At 37.0% G+C, this 20579-nt stretch overlaps 1 protein-coding gene across 1 annotated transcript; it reads right to left on the reverse strand.

Moving 5' to 3' along the window:
• Positions 1-225: 225 nt before the first annotated feature.
• LOC308697310 (uncharacterized protein) lies at positions 226-19141 on the reverse strand (the record flags this gene model as incomplete). Its single annotated transcript, XM_081376491.1, has 32 exons — positions 226-717; positions 3136-3180; positions 3392-3427; positions 4578-4631; positions 4928-4972; positions 5633-5665; positions 5751-5795; positions 5867-5917; positions 6019-6063; positions 6937-6990; positions 7073-7108; positions 8686-8727; positions 8905-8946; positions 9310-9369; positions 9717-9764; positions 9922-9969; positions 10446-10505; positions 10845-11003; positions 11266-11307; positions 11430-11474; positions 11565-11612; positions 11708-11731; positions 11830-11868; positions 11975-12007; positions 13660-13806; positions 15006-15056; positions 15144-15194; positions 16471-16545; positions 17767-17784; positions 18205-18273; positions 18368-18435; positions 19131-19141. The coding sequence occupies 32 exons, from the start codon at positions 19139-19141 to the stop codon at positions 683-685; spliced, it is 1659 nt and encodes a 552-aa protein (XP_081232617.1). The 3' UTR covers positions 226-682.
• Between the last annotated feature and the right edge of the window lie 1438 nt (positions 19142-20579).

Consider the following 20579-nt stretch of genomic DNA (forward strand, 5'->3'; position numbering starts at 1 on the left):
CTAGTTGGTAGTTTATGTTCATTAGCTGATCTAGATCAGCTTTCATCTGCTGGACCTGGTAGACCACCTTGGATAACCTGGTTTGGTTGGTAGACCACCTTGGATAACCTGGTTTGGATTGGTTTGGTTGGTAGACCACCTTGGACCACCATTCAAACTGGCATGTTTGTGGAGTTCTTCATAAAATTGTGCGTTTCTCAGGTAAAATGACAAATATTTGAATTTGATGTTCAAAATAGATGTTCAATTTAATGTAAAGATTATCTTCAAATGACATACATTCAGCAATATACAATTTGTGACATTCGTAAAGAATAGTGCTCAAACATCTAGGCAAGAAAATACAGTAGCGACATTATGGGGGGAAAACTTTCATTAAATTTACACTGCGCATTTAATCTGAAAATACGTTTTAAATCGTGACTTCTCGTTCAAAGTTTGATTTTTGTTTCTGCACACCAATGAATAAAATACTTACAGGGCACTTTTATAAACAGGCACAATAAAAAGTTAAGTTACAGTATCCTCTGAATGTTTAAATAGTCAAAAATAAAACAAATGGACACACACACAAAGGAGAGCTAAAGTCTAGCGGGCGGGTTCACGGTTCCTCTGCCAGGCGTACTGGTCCGTACACTGAAATCTGTAGCGCAGAAACCTCACTCGCGGCTTCATGTGGAAGTCAGCAGGTATCTTCCAGTTCCACATTTTCTGCACCTTTCAGAAAGTGCAGAGATCAGGTCAGAGGTCAAGCTAGCAGGACAGTCATTTACTAGCTGAAATTTGTGCAGCTTTTGATTTAAAGGGACAGTTCATCCAAAAATGAATTACTCACTCTTATGTCTTTACAAACCCATAAGACTTTCATTCATCTTCAGAACACAAATGTAGATCGTTTTGATGAAATCTGAGAGCTTTCTGTCCCTCCATTGACAGCTAAGCAACTACCAGTTTGACGCTTCAAAAAGTTCATAAAGAGATTGTAAAACTAATCCATATTAATTAAGCGGTTTAGTCCAAATTTTCTGTAGAGACTCGGATCGCTTTATATGATCAACAGATTTAATTTAGGCTTCTATTCACTAATAAACATTCATCAACTCACACATGTTAGCTTGACGTGTGAGAATCAATGAGGTTCATTCTGTTACGCAGCACGTTTGAGCTTCAGCAAGAACCAATGAGGTTCATTCTCGTGTTACTCAGCACGTTTGAGCTTCAGCAAGAACCAATGAGGTTCATTCTCGTGTTACGCAACACGTTTGAGCTTCTGCAAGAACCAATGAGGTTCATTCTCGTTACACAGCACGTTTGAGCTTCAGCAAGAACCAATGAGGTTCATTCTCGTGTTACGCAGCACGTTTGAGCTTCAGCAAGAACCAATGAGGTTCATTCTCGTGCAAGAACCAATGAGGTTCATTCTCGTGTTACGCAGCACGTTTGAGCTTCAGCAAGAACCAATGAGGTTCATTCTCGTGCAAGAACCAATGAGGTTCATTCTCGTGTTACTCAGCACGTTTGAGCTTCAGCAAGAACCAATGAGGTTCATTCTCGTGTTACGCAACACGTTTGAGCTTCTGCAAGAACCAATGAGGTTCATTCTCGTTACACAGCACGTTTGAGCTTCAGCAAGAACCAATGAGGTTCATTCTCGTGTTACGCAGCACGTTTGAGCTTCAGCAAGAACCAATGAGGTTCATTCTCGTGCAAGAACCAATGAGGTTCATTCTCGTGTTACGCAGCACGTTTGAGCTTCAGCAAGAACCAATGAGGTTCATTCTCGTGTTACGCAGCACGTTTGAGCTTCTGCAAGAACCAATGAGGTTCATTCTCGTGTTACGCAGCACGTTTGAGCTTCAGCAAGAACCAATGAGGTTCATTCTCGTGTTACGCAGCACGTTTGACCTTTTGCAAGAACCAATGAGGTTCATTCTCGTGTTACGCAGCACGTTTGAGCTTCAGCAAGAACCAATGAGGTTCATTCTCGTGTTACTCAGCACGTTTGAGCTTCAGCAAGAACCAATGAGGTTCATTCTCGTTACACAGCACGTTTGAGCTTCAGCAAGAACCAATGAGGTTCATTCTCGTGTTACGCAGCACGTTTGAGCTTCTGCAAGAACCAATGAGGTTCATTCTCGTGTTACTCAGCACGTTTGAGCTTCAGCAAGAACCAATGAGGTTCATTCTCGTTACACAGCACGTTTGAGCTTCAGCAAGAACCAATGAGGTTCATTCTCGTGTTACGCAGCACGTTTGAGCTTCTGCAAGAACCAATGAGGTTCATTCTCGTGTTACGCAGCACGTTTGAGCTTCAGCAAGAACCAATGAGGTTCATTCTCACTTCTCAAGCAGGTTCAGTTGAGCTCCTGTTTTTGTTCGCTGATCAATGTTTAAATGTAAATAAAAGCCTAATTTCAATCTGTTCATCATATAAAGCGATCGTGTCTCTTAATGTGGACTAAACCACATTTGAGTGGATTAACCACATATGGATTAGCTTTACGTTCTCTTTATGAACTTTTTGAAGCGTCAAACTGGTAGTTGCGTAGCTGTCAATGGAGGGACAGAAAACTCTCAGATTTCATTTAAATATATTCAAAGATGAAAGTCTTACAGGTTTGGAACGACATGAGGGGGAGTATTTAATGACAGAATTTTCATTTTTCGGTGAACTATCCCTTTAAGCTTTTGGTGTGGTGTCCAAACTCATTGAGCATCTTTCAAGAAACACGAGGACAACGGATATCTGTGCAAATCCTCTGTAAACCTACTCTTGCGTATATTATTTGCACCAAAATTGCACAGAGAGCGGTTTGCATCCTGTTAGTGTGTAATAGTATATTATATATACAAAATGGAAACTGGCATTTCTTTTAGAAAATACATTTACTGTTACTTTTGATCATTTTTATGCATCCTTGCTAAATAAACATTTTACTGAGCCCAAACTTTTGAACAGTAGTGTACCTTAAAATAATTCCCTATTAACAAACATCTGTATCGTTTATGATGAAGGTTCAAACATAATATTTCTGAGATGATTTGGACCGTTTGTTTTATTATGCTTCTGCTGAATATGCAAAGTGCGTAGATATTTCAGCATGAAACGGTGTGTGTGGAGAGTTTCAGACCCACCTTCAGGACCCTGACCAGATGTGTGGTACTGTTCACCTGCTGATACTGGACAGAACAAGCAAAACAGAGAAAAGAGAAGAGCTGTTGAGCATCTGTTCACCATCACAGCATCTCCATCAGACATGAATTTATTCTCAAGGTTATGGATGATAAGTTTCCATGACAGTTTTGGCATGGCGGTGGAGGTGAAAGCAAGATACGGATCATCGTCAGAATCATAATTCATGTGACTGAACTGAACTCCATTGAAGCTTACCAGCTGGCTGTGTCTGTTCCGTAGCACCAGGTTGGCCTGTTAGAGGAGAACAAACCATGTGACATTTGGAGATGCTCAGATCAAAACAACTGATTTGATGTATTCAACCTGTTAACATGCAGTTTAGCAGGTAAAGCAGTTTTAGAGATGTAGTGTGATTTAAAATCCATTTGACATGAAGAATCAATTTTGTGGGGCTAGATATTTTATTGCAGTTGAGTTATTGATCCAAGCAAACAAAAAATATTAAAATAAATGTAATTTATACAAAATATATATATATATAATTTAATCATTTATAATTGATTGTATAAATATGTTTATGGTATATACTATGTTTACCATGGTATATTTTGGTATATTTCCATAAGGGCAGCTTACCTGGATAGTCAGTATATATACATATATATATATATATATATATGAAGAGTTCAGATGCAAAAGCCTCTAAGTGCCATCTGAAATCTTCTTTTAGAATGATCATTTTTATCAAGCTCGTATATTTAAGTTCAGTAATTTCACTTAAATGGCAATGGAAATTACCTATTAATTGCCATTTAAGTGAAATTACTGAACTTAAATATACAAGCTTTATAAAAATGATCATTCTAGAAGAAGATTTCAGATGGCACTTAGAGGCTTTTGCATCTGAACTCTTCATATATATATACAACAATACAGTAAAAACAGAAATATTGTGAAATATTACATTTTAAAATAATTTTCTACTTCACTATATTTCAAAATGTAATTTATTCTTGTGATCAAAGCTGAATTTTCAGCATCATTACTCCAGTCTTCAGTGTCACATGATCCTTCAGAAATCATTCTAATATGCTGATTTGCCGCTTGATTATTATTGGTTCTCAGTTATTAATAATGGTTCTTATTGTTATCATTCTTGAAAAAAAATTTGTTGCTTAATCATTTTGTGGGAACATTTTTTCAGGTTTCTTTTATGAATAGAAAGTTAAAAAGAACAGCATTAATTTGAAATACAAATCCTTTGTAACATTATAAAATTTAATGCACTGTTTTAATGCAACCCTTGTTGATTAAAAATATTAATGTTATGAATGTGTATAATATGCAATTTGCAGATATGTTATAACTTCCTTGGACTCCCAAGAGTCCCTTGAGGTTCAGCTGAATTTTTTTTTTTGTGTTGTAGTTGTGTGTCACTCACCTGTGCCCATGGCGTCTGTCTGTGAGGAAACCCCTGTGAATGGATCCCCTGTGACTGGAGTTGAGTTTAAGAAAAGTTTGGTTCATTTTGATTTTTTAATAATGTTTTAAAACAATTTCTGCTTTGTAAGCGAACCCTTGCAAAAAACTGACCATGGTAATCATAGTTTCCACCAAAATCCCATTGTTATTGTACTGCAAAATCACACAGAATTCCCTTCAAACTGGCCTTCGGTGTCTTTCTGTCATTCTCTGCAGAAACTATGTTTACCATGGTATATTTTTTATAAGGGCAGCTTACCTGGATAGTCAGTCCACCTGACGAGACAGATGTTTTCAAACGTAATTTACCTGGTAAGTCTGTCTGAACCATGCTACTATGTGTCTCTGAGGCATCTGAAAGTTTGACAAGAACATTGATATGCCAAAGAAATCATACAGAGATTGTTAATGAAGCTTATTATTACATTTACACTATTTAACATACCCTTGTATATACTGTATGTAAGTGCATTAAGCGATTTTAATGTACGACGTGAAGACACAGAAACACTTGATGCGTAGTGCATTCAAATCGTTTAATTCACAGTTAGCCGTGGATTATCCCGCTTATACCATGGTCATTTACCAGCATTGGCAAGTTAAAACTGTTGTTGATTGTTTGAAGTGCAATATTTGACCGGAAGTGCGGTTATTTTGATCAGTTACGGCTCGTCTGATCTAACAATCTGCCCGCTTTGAATCAGACGCATCGATAAAAGTAGCTAGTGCAGAAAGATTAAATGTATTTGAAGGAATTACAGCACTATCTGAATTAAAAATCTAGAGAGAAAGAGGGAGAGAGAGATGTGTGTGTGTGTGTGTGTGTGTGTGTGTGTGTGTGTGTGTGTGTGTGTGTGTGTGTGTGTGTGTGTGAATTACCTGCGTCTGTGCAGTGTCTCTCTCAACTTAAAATGAAACTGAAAGTTTAATACTTCAAAAACAGCGAAGTTACCCCCTTGTTGTGTGTGTGTGTGTGTGTGTGTGTGTGTGTGTGTTAATCTAAAGGTAACTCACCTGTGAATCCAGTCCCAGTTGCATGAACAGAATCTGCTTTTCAGAAACACACACTACACATGAAACCCTGCCCTGATAGACTGACATGTGTCTGGTTGAGCTGACGAAACGTGGTTACCTGTGTAATTCGGCATGCCGTCAGTCACAGCTAGGTGTCCCTGCCCTGAATAACAGGAAATAGCATGTTGTAAATATTTACTACTTAAAGTACTCATTTGCATGTTGTTTACTCACCTGTCACGTCTGTTTGAGCCTGTCCTTCAGTCACCGGATCACCCGCCACACCTGATCACAGCGACAGCTCCGTTATTACACACCAATGCTGCTTTTACAATCACTCATGGTGGATTTATTCAATATGTTTAGTAAAATTTCAAAGATAATACCTGCCATATCTGTCTGCGCACTTCCACCGGTGACACCGTCAAGTCCTTTGAGAGGGCGAAACAAAGTTTATTTATATAGCATATTTCATACACAATGAAAATTTCAAGTGCTTTACATAAAAAGACTTTAAAAAGAATCACACAACAATCTGTGGAAGCCCATTTCTGCCACATAAGTATGTCATATAAGATTAAAGTCGATATTTTGAATTAAAAAGCTGAAATTCTGACATAATAAATTGGATTTCTGACTTAAAAAGTCGTCATTATTATTAGTCATAATCTTTAATCTCATATGATAGTCATAATTGACTTAGTCTGTGATAATTTACTTAGTATGTCATAAATTTGACTTCTTATCTCATAATTTTGACCTTTTCTCATATTATTGGCTTTCTCATAATCATAATTTAGTATTTCATCATTTCGTTTTAGTAGGCTATGTCAAAATTATAACTTAGTATGCCATCATTTTGACTTTTTAATCTCATAAGTATGATTTAGTATGTCATTATTTCGATTAGTCATAATTTTGACTTTTTAATATCATAATTATAACTGTCATCATTTCTTTCATAAAAAGTATTTTACTCTATAATTACTCAAAATTATAACTTAGGTCTATGTCCAACATTATGTGTTTACTATTTATGTCAATTTAGATTTTTTTTATGTCATAATATAATTTTTTAATTCCATAAATGTATGTCATAATTTTGATTATGATCTAAAAAAGCATGATTTTTTTTTTCTTCTGATGTGGAAATGGGCTTCCATAACAATCACTACAGATACATAAGAAATGCAATTGAAAATTAAAATTAATAAAAAGCAAAGAAGTAAAGAGAGATGCATTAAAATGAAGAGATCAAGTTTATTATTTAACCTATAAACATATTAATATTGATGTTTTCTTACCAGTCGTGTCAGCGTAAGGGCTGAGGGTGTGATCAACTAGATCAAGTGCGCCAACTGAAAATAAGAAAAATAGCATTTCTAAAGGTGCTAACTAGATTAATATTTGCGCAAAGGTGATTCATGTGGTGCCACTGACCTGCATCTGGATGTGAGCTGACGGCATGCTGGTCTCCTGTACAGACAAGTAAGTTATTATTACTTATTAGCTCTGCTCCAAAACCTAGAGAGCTGCATTGCTGTCTAGATTAGATCAACCGCTGCCGACTAGAAACACTGAACTCACAATTCATGTTATGAGTTTGGTGTTAGCATGATGCTAAGCTAATGACACAAGCCTAATTAGTATAAAACGCTTAAATATTTGTCTGTTTTGATTAGATAAACTATTTTATAAATAACTTTCAGTATTCATTGTAATAAAGTTTGTATGGTAGTATAATTTATGGTAAACATATCTTTCAGTTTCACCATTTTGGATGGGTTTTATTCATTTCTTCTCTACAAATACCTTAGATAATAATTTTAGTAAAACCATAAAATAATACTGCCTACTTTTTGGAACAACCCACTAGGTTTTGGAACAATTAATTTAAGGGAAGACGCCACAGGTTAGTATGGAGAACATTTTAACTGATAGGCTACCACCACACTTCCCCAGTTAAGACAGCTGTTTTGTTTTCTGAAATATTGTTTAAAATATGCAAATGAGACTTTATCTAAATAAGTATGCAGTAATTTCCATCCATTTCTAGAACAGAAATATGAACATTGGATAAAGCCAGTTTTAAAATTCTTGTTTCATTTTTGTTGACATCAGAGTTAAAGATTTTTACAGAGAATCTCTCTTTTTATCCCTTAATAAGAAAATATTGTCAACAGCCATAAAAAAATCACCATATTTTAGGAATAAAATATTAATAAATAAATAAAAAGGACATGTCATATAAGCAAAATCTCAATATTTACCAGTGCATAAAAAAACAATGGTTTTGCCTGTAGGGTCTTTACTTAATTTGTTCATTAACAGTTGTGTATGGATGAAATAGTTTGTTACAAAATTAGTTGTATTAAATATTGGCTACATTAAAGACACCATAAAGTGTTGTAGCATAGTTTTGCAATCAACATATCAAAAAGCATGTCCTTTTTTAAATAGCTATAATATGCTTTAGTTACATCAAATGATCCATGATTCTTACATTTTAAATGTGTATATTAACTAATTTCGGCAACTTTAATATATAGATATTGATATTGTTAGGGTTACAGACGTGCACCAAAAGCCACAAATCTTTGATTGGGATTTCCAGGCGGCTTTAAACCTGCCGTGAGAAATATTTTCCGTGTTGAGCACAGGCGTTTGGTAAACCCACGCAACCCCACTGGTTATAGACCGACTAGCCAAGAGAAGACGCATAAAAATTGAATTATGGCTAACAAATCAATAGAGTTTCAGTGATGTCATGGAGCCGGCTGATATAGTACCAGCTGTGTGATGCATCTCCGTCGCAGCGTCATGATGGCCTGTTCCGCCTGTCGGGAAAGATTCACATTGATTCCAGGATATTACTCTGTCAATAACATGATATTGTGATTGTGTGTTGATTGATTAGTTGTGTGTTTTATTGCTAGACACATACTGACGTCGAGATGAACGGCTGGAGGGTCACCTGTGAACGAATCCAGACACACACTGCAGTTCTCTCTCTTTTAGATGTTTTATATGCTTTTATAGAGATATGAACGTACCTTTCTGTATGTCTATAGGTTTGTGCCGACCGTTTCCGTTTCCTGTAATGCAGAGATAAACGATGTGTCAAAATAATGCCGTATGATCATATCCCTGCTGGACAAACCAGGTTGTCAATGTCAACCATCTCAACCAGCTTGGACCAGCTAGAAGCCATGCAAAAGTAGCATTCATTTTCCAGAAAGGAAAGGTGAGTTGACACGTTGACACGAGCTTACCGTTCGTGTCGGGTGAATCTGCACCATTATTATCGGCCCCACCTTCTGAGGAGAACAAGATGACAGATGAACATCATGTCTCATATCTATATTGAAAATATACTTTACAATAAAGTTCCTTTTATTAACATTAGTTACCTACTTTAGTTAATATTAATGAGATTATTAAAGTATTTTTCATTGCTAGTTTAAGTTCATTTCAACATTTGCTAATACATTTTTAAAATCAAAGTTGTATCTGTTAACATTAATTCTTGCACTACTCACATGAACTATTGTATTTTTGTTAACTAACATTGACAAAGATTAATAAATGCTGTAATATATTGCTTATAGTTTGTTTAAGTTATGTTAGTTAATGCATAAAGACCTTAGTGTAAAGTGTTAGCAAAATAGGTGTCGTACCTGAATAGTCTGTGAAGGAATGACCCAGATGTGACATTGTGTCAAAGACTACTGATGAATCTGTAAAAATCAGTCTGGTTTTAGATTCAACACACTTTGGCCCGGTTCCACAGACAGGGCTTAGATTCAGCCAGGATTAGGCCTGAGTTTAATCAGGAAATTTAAGTCGTTTTTTTTAAATGTGCCTTAGAAAGAAACATTACTGGTGTGCATCTCGAGACAAAACAATAGCACTGACATATTTTAAGATATATCAGTGCAAGTTGCTTTCATTTAAAACAGCTCAAACTTGCATTTAAGTCTGGGACTATCTTAAACCTCATCTGTGAAACCGGGGGTTTCTGTTTTAGTGTTTCAAGTCGCTCTTCACCAGAACATGCAGGAATTGTTGTTCAACATCAGTTTACCTGTTGTGTCGGCCGGTGATTTTGATTGGGCTCCATTATCAGACGTGCCTGAAGACACAAGTGATTATTTAACCACATATTGACCTGCACTGGGGCCCGGATATACCCCAGATACCCCGGATATACCCCAGATACCCCAGCTACGGCCCTGTCTGTTAACACACTATTAATCTAATGCTAGTAAACAGACAAATACTTCACTTACTGATTGAGTGGGGATAATCACCATTCCCACTGTCAGGAGAGACATAATCTGATATACACAACAAGAGACGGTTAACAAGGTAAATTATTGCTTTAGACATGTTGACGTGGCTGTTTACATATGATTTTTCTTTTATTCACACTATTTGGTTTAATGATTTTATAGCATTTTTTATAAAGTCAGAGTACACAGCTGTCTGTCTGTCTGTCTGTCTGTTTGTCTGTCTGTCTGTCTGTCTGTCTGTCTATCTATCTACTCTCCTACACTCATTCAGTAAGTTGAGTTATGATTTCAGTGATCAGTCTGTGTAATCCATACAGATGCATGAAACCCCAGTGACCTCTCTTGACACTAAAAACGTCTCTGAAAGTTGTCATTACACCCCCTTTGGAGCCCGTGTCAAGACTGTGAGTCTGACAGAGTTTATTAGACGTGTGCTGGGATAATCCCATGGCTACTGGGGTAAAAGCACTCTGAATTTACAGGACCTAAAGGAGGCCAGAGCGGCAGCCAGCAGCCATTACCTGGAGGAGCGTCTAGAACCGGGCCGCCACTGGACGGGTGCCCTGGACTCAGGCCAGCGGCTGGAACGGAGAGCGAGTGAGAGAGAAAAGACAGCTTTGATTCACACCAGTCATCTTTCAGTAAATTATTAGGTAGAACACAGAAACTGGCTGGTTTATTCTGTCAGTGCAGCCCATAATTAGTACAGCGTGACGGCTGGACGGATTGGAGGAAGGCTCTCAGCGCCGTATGTGAGCCGTTTCACAGCATGGGCATAAATGTAAATCATGTAAATTTAACTAGTGCGGGACGTCCTGTTTATTACAAGGCCAATGAGATCAGCAGAAAGCAATTCTGGTGTCCGCAGCCCAAAAGCCATAAACATCAAGCCTCTCTGGTTATGAAAAATGGACGCTTACCTGCCGAATCCACCTGAAATGCGAGTCCCATGTGATCTGTTGAGACAGCGTCAGTTACTAGGCATGTGGGCGGAACGTCTGGAGGAGTGTCTAAGAGGTCTAAAAGCGTACCTAGACCGTCTGTTTGGGTGTCTGGACCAAAGCTCTCTCCTATCCCACCTGTAGAGGGAGACATTCTGAGTCCAAACTGAGAAACAGCATTCAATATTCCCTCCACTAATTAATGAGAATGAAGGAATGCTCACCCATTAAGCCAACAAGGAAGTCATGGCTTGATTGGTCTATTATGCCTGAAATGAAAAGTTTCTGCTATATTCAGTTTGTTTTGATGCTCACATTATTGACTGACTGATATATTCAACTTGGTAACTGGCAAAAAAAAATTGTTTTTGTAGGCCTGAAGAGTTGAACTGATGTTTACCTGTAATTTCCAGATGGGGGCTTGTGCCAAATGAATCAAAACCTGAGATGTACACAAAACAAAAGATGCACATGTGAGGACTAAAATCACAACTGAAAACAGTGCAAGTATCTTGGGAATTAATGGTCCTTCCATGTTCAGGTTTTAAATCATGTTTTTTATACCTGTTCCTTGAATCTGAGTTGTGCCTGGCATGAAATGATCCAAACCTGCATCAAAAACAGCAAAGATATTGTTATTTTAATTATCTGTTTCATGTTGTGTGAAATGTCAGTCCATAAAGAGCATTGTTTCCTCACCTGTGAATCCTGTTTCTCCTCCATTCAGGAGCTGTTTGTGCCCATTACCTGTGAGAGGAACCCGATTAACGTGACTAAATCGCTCATTCTGATTAATATGGTGCACAATATTGTGTATTATTATAACACACAATAATACTCACCGTTAGATTCTATCTCTGGGATTTCTGAATTTACAAGACAAAAAGGATACAGTATGACATCAGTTATCATTTACCAGGTTTTCCTTAGGTAAACGGTGTGTGTAAACTGTGACGTTTTTCACCTGGAGACTCGATTTGAGATCCGTCATGAGCCGTTTCCCCTGATGCAAGAAGACAAGATCTGTTCTCGTATAAGTGTGTACAGCATTTAAGAAGTAAGAAATGACCTCTATGATATACAGTAGAGAGATCCTGTTGTACACATACCATTTTCATATTGTGGAGAGAATCCCTCTGACCCTGAACACAATGCACAGAGAATTATTATAAGTTTTGCTTATAAATCATTTTAAAGAGGCCATATTATGCCCTTTACAAAGTTTTTGGGGTCACCTAGAATAGGTTTTCATGCTTGAATGTTCAAAAACACCTTATTTTTTATACATTGTACATTATTGCAGCTCCTCTCTTCCCAGTCTGTCTGTAAGGCTCTGTTTAGTTCCTGTCTCTATGAAGCCCCTCCTTCTGAAAAGCACAATGTGCTCTGATTGGCCGGCTAGAGCAGTGTGTTGTGATTGGTCAAACGCTTTGAGCGTGTTTGGTAAATGCCCCGCCCCTTACCATAACTGTGAGTTTTAAAGGGGTCATATAATGGTACATGCACTTTTACAAGTTGATTGTACTGAAATGTGTGTTGGCAGTGCCTGTACACAACCATCATAAAATGATAAATTTCAGTCCAGTGTTTTTTTAAAAATCTCCTTATATGTTTTACCCTCTCTACAATCAAGCTGTTCGATTTTGTGACATCACAAAATCGACGCCCCTCCCATGATTGTTGATTGACAGCAGCGTTTCAATACAGACCCGCCCTCGCTCGTGAGCGAGCTGTCAATCAGTCATTGCTGATACGCTGGAGCACTGTCTATGAGCAGAATGGCGTGTAAGTGATTGTGGTGTTCTGTTCTTGGGTGTAATAAGTAACACAGTCATTTTGATGTTCCTAAATCCGAACCGCTGAAGACGCAGTGGCTGAATTTTATTTTCGAAGGGAATATACCCCACGATCAACGTCAATGCTTTCACGTTTGCGCGAATCATTTCACACACCAGACTGCTTTACAAAGGAGGTCAGTAAAGCTGGTTTTGCTAAGAAGCTGCTCCTAAAAAAAGGATCGGTACCAACTATTCGTGTTCCTGCTGCACCTCCAGAAGAACTGAAGTGAGTGTAACGTTTTATTAACCTTCAAATATTAATCTTTATATTAATCTTTGCAAATCGCTAGCAGGCTTCACGATGAATGCAGCTAAGGTTTACACTCGGGGTACATTATGGCATGTTTTCTATGTACGACGTTCTCAATATAATTAATAATCCCACGTTTATAATGAACAACGCGTTATTGTGTTAGAAACGGTGTACGCACAGAACAGAGGGGCGGGGTGAGCAAAGCTCATTATCATTTAAAGACACACGCACTTAAACGGCGTGCTGAAAACAGAGCTGTTTTTGACCAGGTAAAATTAGTGTTTTCTTACAATACTAATGAGAATTTTCAATTAAAGTATATTACAAACTTTTCATTTAGACCCTAAGAATCGTATTAGCTTGTACAAAAATGGCATTATATGACCCCTTTAACACACTACTAACGATCTCAATCAGGCCCACACCTTTATTTTGCATATGTCATGGGCAGGAATTATTTAAATGAGGAATATTGTGACGTGTTCGTTCCCGGAAGAAAAACTCAAGACTACAATGGAGGCGTTTCAGGGAGTTTAGAAACACTGACACTGATATAGAGAAGAACTCCCGCTGGAGGGACTTTGTGCTTTGTAAACAGCAACATTACACACTAAAGGTTGAAAATGTAAAAAAGCATAACATGTGCTCTTTCATGAGCAGGTCACCATTTAAGTCTTACATTTGATCGTTTTGATTTAAATACCTTCAGGCTGTGATTGGACCTCGGAGGAAACGACCCCCACACCACCTGACGTCTGCCCTGCTGATGGTCGGTCAAACGTGTGGCTGGATGACATTGTTGACCCATGACCTGCTGCTATGTGGCCTGATGACCCTTGACCTGATGGCACTGTGAGATTGACAAAGATATCACATTATGTGTTGCGTAAAAAGATGAACCCCCACTTTTTCATGCACTAGAATATTCATTAACACATTTCTTGCGGACTCTATGTATAATACATTATAATGCATTATATAAATGTAACCAAAGTGAAAATGCATTATAATATCTGCAGATTCCTTGTTACATCTGAAATTGGTTGATTCTCATGTGTGTTTTAATGAATTTCACTTTGTGGTTACAATTCATGAGATCACACAATGCATTATAATGTGCATTACAAGGCATAATTAATACATTAAAATACTTACATAATGCATTATATATAAAGGCTTCAAGTAAAGTTTTAGAGAATAATCCAATATTATTTTGGATATATTGTGATTTGGTGTGCATAATATAAACAAATTATAAAATATAATATAAACCCTGATTGCCAGTATAAACAGATCGTTCTCTTACCAACAGAAATGGACACTGAATGGACTCCCCCGTCTGTGCCTGAAACGCATTCAATTTATAAGTAAGTTTCTAAATTCTTTGAAATATCCTATTTTGAACAATAATTTCAAGGTTTCTGAATGTAATTACCAGGGACTTTTGATCCTGAACCTCCATTAGCACCCGTTCCTCCAGCTCCTACACCTGAGAACAGTTTTCCTGGTTACTCGTCATGTTATACACTACTATTCAAAAGCTCGAGGTCAGTACGATTTAAATTTTTTGAAAGAAATTAATACTTTTTATTTAGAAAGGATGACAAAAATGATAGTAAAGACTAATAATGTTATAAAAGATTTCAAATAAATGGTGTTCTTTTGAACTTTCTACTCATTGATTAGTTTCCACAAAAATATGAAGCAGCACGACTGTTTTCAACATTGATAATCATAAATGTTTCTTGAGCATCAAATCATCATATTAGAATAATTTCTGAAGGATCATGTGACACTGAAGACTGGAGTAATGATGCTGAAAATTCAGCTTTGATCACAGGAATAAATTACATTTCACTATATATTGTTTTAAATTGTAATTATATTATATACACTTTTATTATATACAATGTAATTTTGTATTGAATATAGTGCATAATATGGCATTTAGTATTAAAGTATTGTTATTTTTTTATGCAATACCATATGAATGTGTAATTTTTACTTGCTATATGTTTGTTTTTCAGGTCAAAATCAGTGATCGGGTACCTGAAGGAACTATCTCTGATTTGGACCCCTCTTGTCCATCGTTACTTGCACCTGTAAGTGAAATAAATACGGTGATTAGGAAAACTTGTCAGGGTAAAAACAAAAGGAAAGCATGTTAACCGCAGGCGAATACCGTACCATGAGAACTTGATCCTGGCGGGCGAGAGTAACCATCTCTACCGTTACTTCCTGTAACCCACACAGACGCATTACTGAGAGGCCATTCTTTCTACAGTAATAAAACACTGTCGTCCGTTTGAAAAAGGCTTCAGTAATCCAATGGCAAGCAGTTAAATGAACAACAAAACATTATTATTCTGAATGATGCTGGTTACCGTTTGCTCCATCTGAAGCTGCTGATGTGCTGCTTGATGCTGGAATGACAAAAAACACTTTTACTTTCTTATTGGACATGAAAGAGAAGATATCAAAGTCAACCTTACTGTCATTTTTAGCATATTCAATGGATAAAAACAAAACACTGTCTTCAGACAACAACACGAGGTCATGAGGACTAAAAAGACCATGATAAATATGCTCACAATAGTACCACAAGGTATACAGAACTTTGACTAACGTTCTGGCAAGGTTCTCTCAAAGTTACGAACGAACATTCTTCCTTTAACATTAATACTGATACATAATGAACTTTTATCTTCTTCTGATTTTTAATTGTTTAGAGAACATTCAAAAGTAACATTCCCATAATGTTTGCAAAATGAAATGTTCCCATTCACATAACCAAGAAAAAAACTATTTTTAAACAAACTGAACGTTCAGAAATAGCCTTTTCGTAATGTAAAGAGCGAAACGTGTTTTTTTAAAGCTGGGGTGTTTTCTACAGAGGGTCAGTCTGTGTTGCTCTTCTAAAGTAGGGCTTGTGTGAAAGTTTTGCCCCTGATAGATCAGGTTCACACTTACAGACTTGGCCAGTTTGAGTGCCACCATTAAGTTTCTGACCTGGGAAACAAGAGCAAAGGTTTTTGTCAAAAGATGTATTGGACTTCAGGAACAGAAAAGCGAGGCCTGAAAAGTAGCCATTTAACTTCCAACAAATTCACCTTTCACCAGAGGCCATGAGAGGCTAATGCACTCCGAACAGGTTTTAAAGAACTTGTTTTTGCGTTATCGAGTAGACTTTCCTTACCATTTGGGGATTCGCCCGCGACGCCGCTGCCAGGAGTCATACCTTGGAGAAAAACAGCCTTTCAGTCTAAACAAGGCCCCGAAACATCAGTCCCACAAACATGCCCTCTCACTGCGCTAGGCCCGTGCACCTGAGGCGGCTGATGATGTTTCATCTTTCCACGTTTATTAATAAATCGAGCAATGCCGTTCAGCCACTGTGGCAAAATCTCCACATACCTGATCCCTAAACCAGATTAAGTACCGATTGGCTTTGCTTTCTGAGTAGGGTGCACCCAGTGAACTATTTTCCAGTGCTGAGAGGTTCAGTGTTCTCTACCTCCAGCTCTAAAGAGGATTAGCTTCACCTTACCCAAGCCTTTGGGTGCTGCAGTGGCCTGCTGCGATCCGGCTCCTTTGGGAAAGAGGGAGAGGAACAAGAAACATATTCTTAAGACTCCCAGAGATCATTTCTCACAAGGTCAATCAATCAGTTTCGGCCAGGTGGCCCTCTGGAAGAACAAATACTCTCTTTTTACATGCGCTTAAGGGGGTTTGCATCTCGTGTAAACCAGTTATATACATTTTAAGTTGCTTTTATAGGCTTTTATGAGCATTTTAGATATGATTTTAGTTTCTTTTTGTTGCGTCTTTGTCAAAATCTTTGTCAGTTTTTAGTCTATATTCACATTTGTAATTTATACTACTGGAATATTTGGGGTCTGTAAGATTTCTATTTCAAATAAATGCTGTTCTTTTGAACTTTGAATTCATCAAAGAAAACGTTTCGCAACTGTTTTCAACATTGATGATAATCAGAAATGTTTCTTGAGCAGCAAATCATCATATTAGAATGATGATGGATGAAGGATCATGTGACACTGAAGACTGGAGTAATGATGCTGAAAATTCAGCTTTGCGTAACAGGAATAAATTACATCTTAAAATATATTCAAATAAAAAACAGTTATTTCAAATTGTAATAATATTTCATAATATTACTGTTTTTAGTGTAATTTTTTGATCAAATAAATGCAGCATTGGTGAGCGTAAGAGAATCTTACAGACTCCAAACTTTTAAACGGTAGTGTATCTTAATTACCTTACAAAAAGTACTATGGTACCTTGGTTTGTTTCAGATGGTTATACTATGGTATTCCAATGAAATCCAATGGAGAAACTTTTGTAAATATTACATATTTTGGTAATATTACCATCACTGTACTATGGTATTAACATAATACCACAAGGTTGTTCAAAGAATAGCATACTTTCCAAAAAACTACAACATGGTTGTACCATGCTATCATGTCCAGAATATATATGGCAGCATGCTACTTTAATGATACTGTATGATTACCATATTTATACAACATGGTACTTTAAAATCATAATGAACGAGGTATGACAACTAGTCCAAAAGCACATTATACAAGAAATAATACCATTGTACTTTTTTGTAAGTGTAATTTTTGATGTGATTATGGCAGAACCCCAAATGTATATAGCTCAGCTTCATTAAGCAAGACTGACTTTTAAAGCAAATTATGACTCATTATGTGATTATTAGAGATGACTGAGGTTTTGCACAATGGTGGTAAGTTGTGAACTTGTCACCCACCCTTCATATGCTGACCTTTGGAGTCATCATCATCTGTAAAGAAAAGGGAAAATCGATACAGTTTATAACAACCGCTCCTTTGTTTTGCCCTTCTCCTCTTTCTGTCCTGAATCCCTCACAGATCTGCTGACTGTTATCAGAATATTACACGAGTCCACTGAGTTTAGGATTCACATTCATTGTCAGTTAAAGGCTCTTTTATTTTCTCCTAGAAACTGTTGCTTTACTCACTTTAATGGTGTTAAAAACTGGGTTTATGAAGCTTAACGTATTTAAAAAAACGATTCAAGAAACTATTTATCATGAACGTTATAGTATTAACTTCTCATTTTGTCCTTTTGCAGGATCATGTCGTATCAAATTGCCCACAATATGAGGTTTCTCATGTGGTACGATCTGCTCTCCTCGGGACATTTAAATTATTTTACTATCTAAAAGACCATCATCTCCTACCATCTTCCTCCTCAGACAGTTCTTCTTCACCCTCTTCAGCCTCAAAGTCATTTTCCTCGGGCTCCTTATCTGTCCGGAGAGATCGTGTAAATACGTGCAGCCGCTGTATGCTAAACACAAGAGTGTGTCATTAAATCAAGCCCTCTGGGAGAAGAGCTCGTACCTTCAACAGGAGCCGTTGATATGGTGGACGCCAGAAACACAACAGCCACTGAAGCAATTACAAGATTTCTGTGAAAGCAAAACGATAAGAGTCCAGAATGAGCAAACGTGAAGCAGTGACCCCCCAAAACTAAGTTAGATATCATGCAATTTATCAATGCATATTCTCAATAACAGCTCTGAAAATGGCCAACTATTCTCTTGAGAAATGTATGCTTTTAATATTGTTTTAACATGGAAAGTAAATTCAGTGCTTGGTTTTTTAAAAAATACAAGTACGGCTTAAAAGCAATACTTAGCACTGAGTTTACAACAAGATACATATTTTTATGCTAAAGTATTATAATATTCAGAAAGCACAGCTGTAATTGGACAGTATATCACTTAATGAGACTCCCAACATCAAAATAGCACAGACTCTAAACTATAACCAGATATAAGTCATATGCAAATGTCATTGAAATGCAAAATTATTAAATACAAATCCTACATAAAGCATGCTTTTGTGGTGTTTGCAACACCAAGGTCATGGGTTAGATACCAAGGGAATGGAAGAATTGATTAATATATCTTTGAATGTAAAGTCACTTTAGATAAAAGCATCTGCCAAATGCATGGATGTCCTCATACAAGCACCTTAATAAAAAATCCACAGCTCCTCTCTGCTATATATTGATTAATTAGCTATCAGTTGTTCCACTATAATCAATGAAGTCAATTTAAGAGTCAGACCAGTTCTTATAAATCAAACGCCATTGACTTACCGTGACAGCATCTTTAGCACAGGTTTATGTGGGAAACTGTGCAGCAGACATAAAGCAACCAGCAAACGTGCTTTTGACTTCCTTATGCTTGACTGGGCACCAAAATACATTTTATACCCTTCCAGCCCCCCATCTTGTTAAGGGGCAGGACTTGATGTCTAACCCCAACCCGTGCCATTCAAACTACTCCCTCTGAAGAATGAAACCACAGGTGAGTCTTGCCACGTTTTTAAATTCATAATTCATTTTCAGATCAGATCTGCAGTCTTCAAGCATTACAATGCAGAAATGCTGATGAATATGTACTGGACATTGGCTGTTGACTAATGATGCCAAAGATTAAGATAAAAAGGTCTTTATGTATGGCATGTCCCATCATCCTCTCGGGCCGGCAGTGGGATCAGTAAGGCGGATCAACCAGTGGAGGGCACAGCCAGCCTACGCAACACCACAGCAACCACAGGATCTTACTGGGTTTCTCTCATCTGAGCATGATGACCTGAGTTTAAGATCAGAGGTTTCCAGGTGCTTCTTTGTGCTTTAGCACTTTAAACAAATATGATCCCATTCACTCAATTTATGATTAAGTGTTTGCACTCAGTCAAAAGTTTGGAATATTTTTAAATGTTTTTGAAAGGTCTCTTATTCTCACCATGGCTCCATTTATTTAATTAAAAATACGGTAAAAATTACAGTAATATTGTGAAATATTTTGATAATTCAAAATAACTGCTTTCGATCTGAAAATATATATTTAAATGTAATTTATTCCTGTAATGAAAAGCTTCTTTTTTTTTTTTTTTTGTTAAAAAAGTTAAAAGTTAATTTTTTTTTGCATCATTACTCCAGTCTTCAGTGTCACATCCTTCAGAAATCATTATGCTGATTTAATGCTCAAGAAACATTTCTGATTATTATCAATGTTGACAGTTGTGCTTCTACATATTTTGTGGAAATTGTTTACATATATACCAAGGAATTAATACTTACATTGTTTCAGCATTGATAATAATAAGAAATGTTTGATTGAATTCTAAATTATGTTTCAGTCTGCTCAAAAACATGGTACTACCGTGGTACTTTTTATAAGGATGTACAACCTTTTGGTTTGAATGCAGTTTGATTGAATGCAATCCAAAACCAAGGTGCTTTTTGTAAGGGAAAAGTGCTCACTTTTTTGCCTGCTGAAAATGTGCTTTGCTGGTTTAGCTGGTCAGTTATTTGATCTCCCAGATCGACCAGCTGACAAGTGGCCAAAACCTCTCAAAAAAAAAAACTTCAAACCTGACTGACCAGTTTTATTGCCAGCTGTGACTAGCAAACCACTTTTGTCTGGTTTTATGCATGTATCTATAAATTTGAGGCCAGTGGTTGCCAGATATTTCAGGAAAAAGAGAATGGGAAAGCTAGTAAACTGGAATGGCTCGTGATGTGTTGATGGGGTAGCAT

This window comes from Scardinius erythrophthalmus, assembly GCF_964197995.2.
Source record: "Scardinius erythrophthalmus genome assembly, chromosome: 10".
NCBI classification, from domain to species: Eukaryota; Metazoa; Chordata; class Actinopteri; order Cypriniformes; family Leuciscidae; genus Scardinius; species Scardinius erythrophthalmus.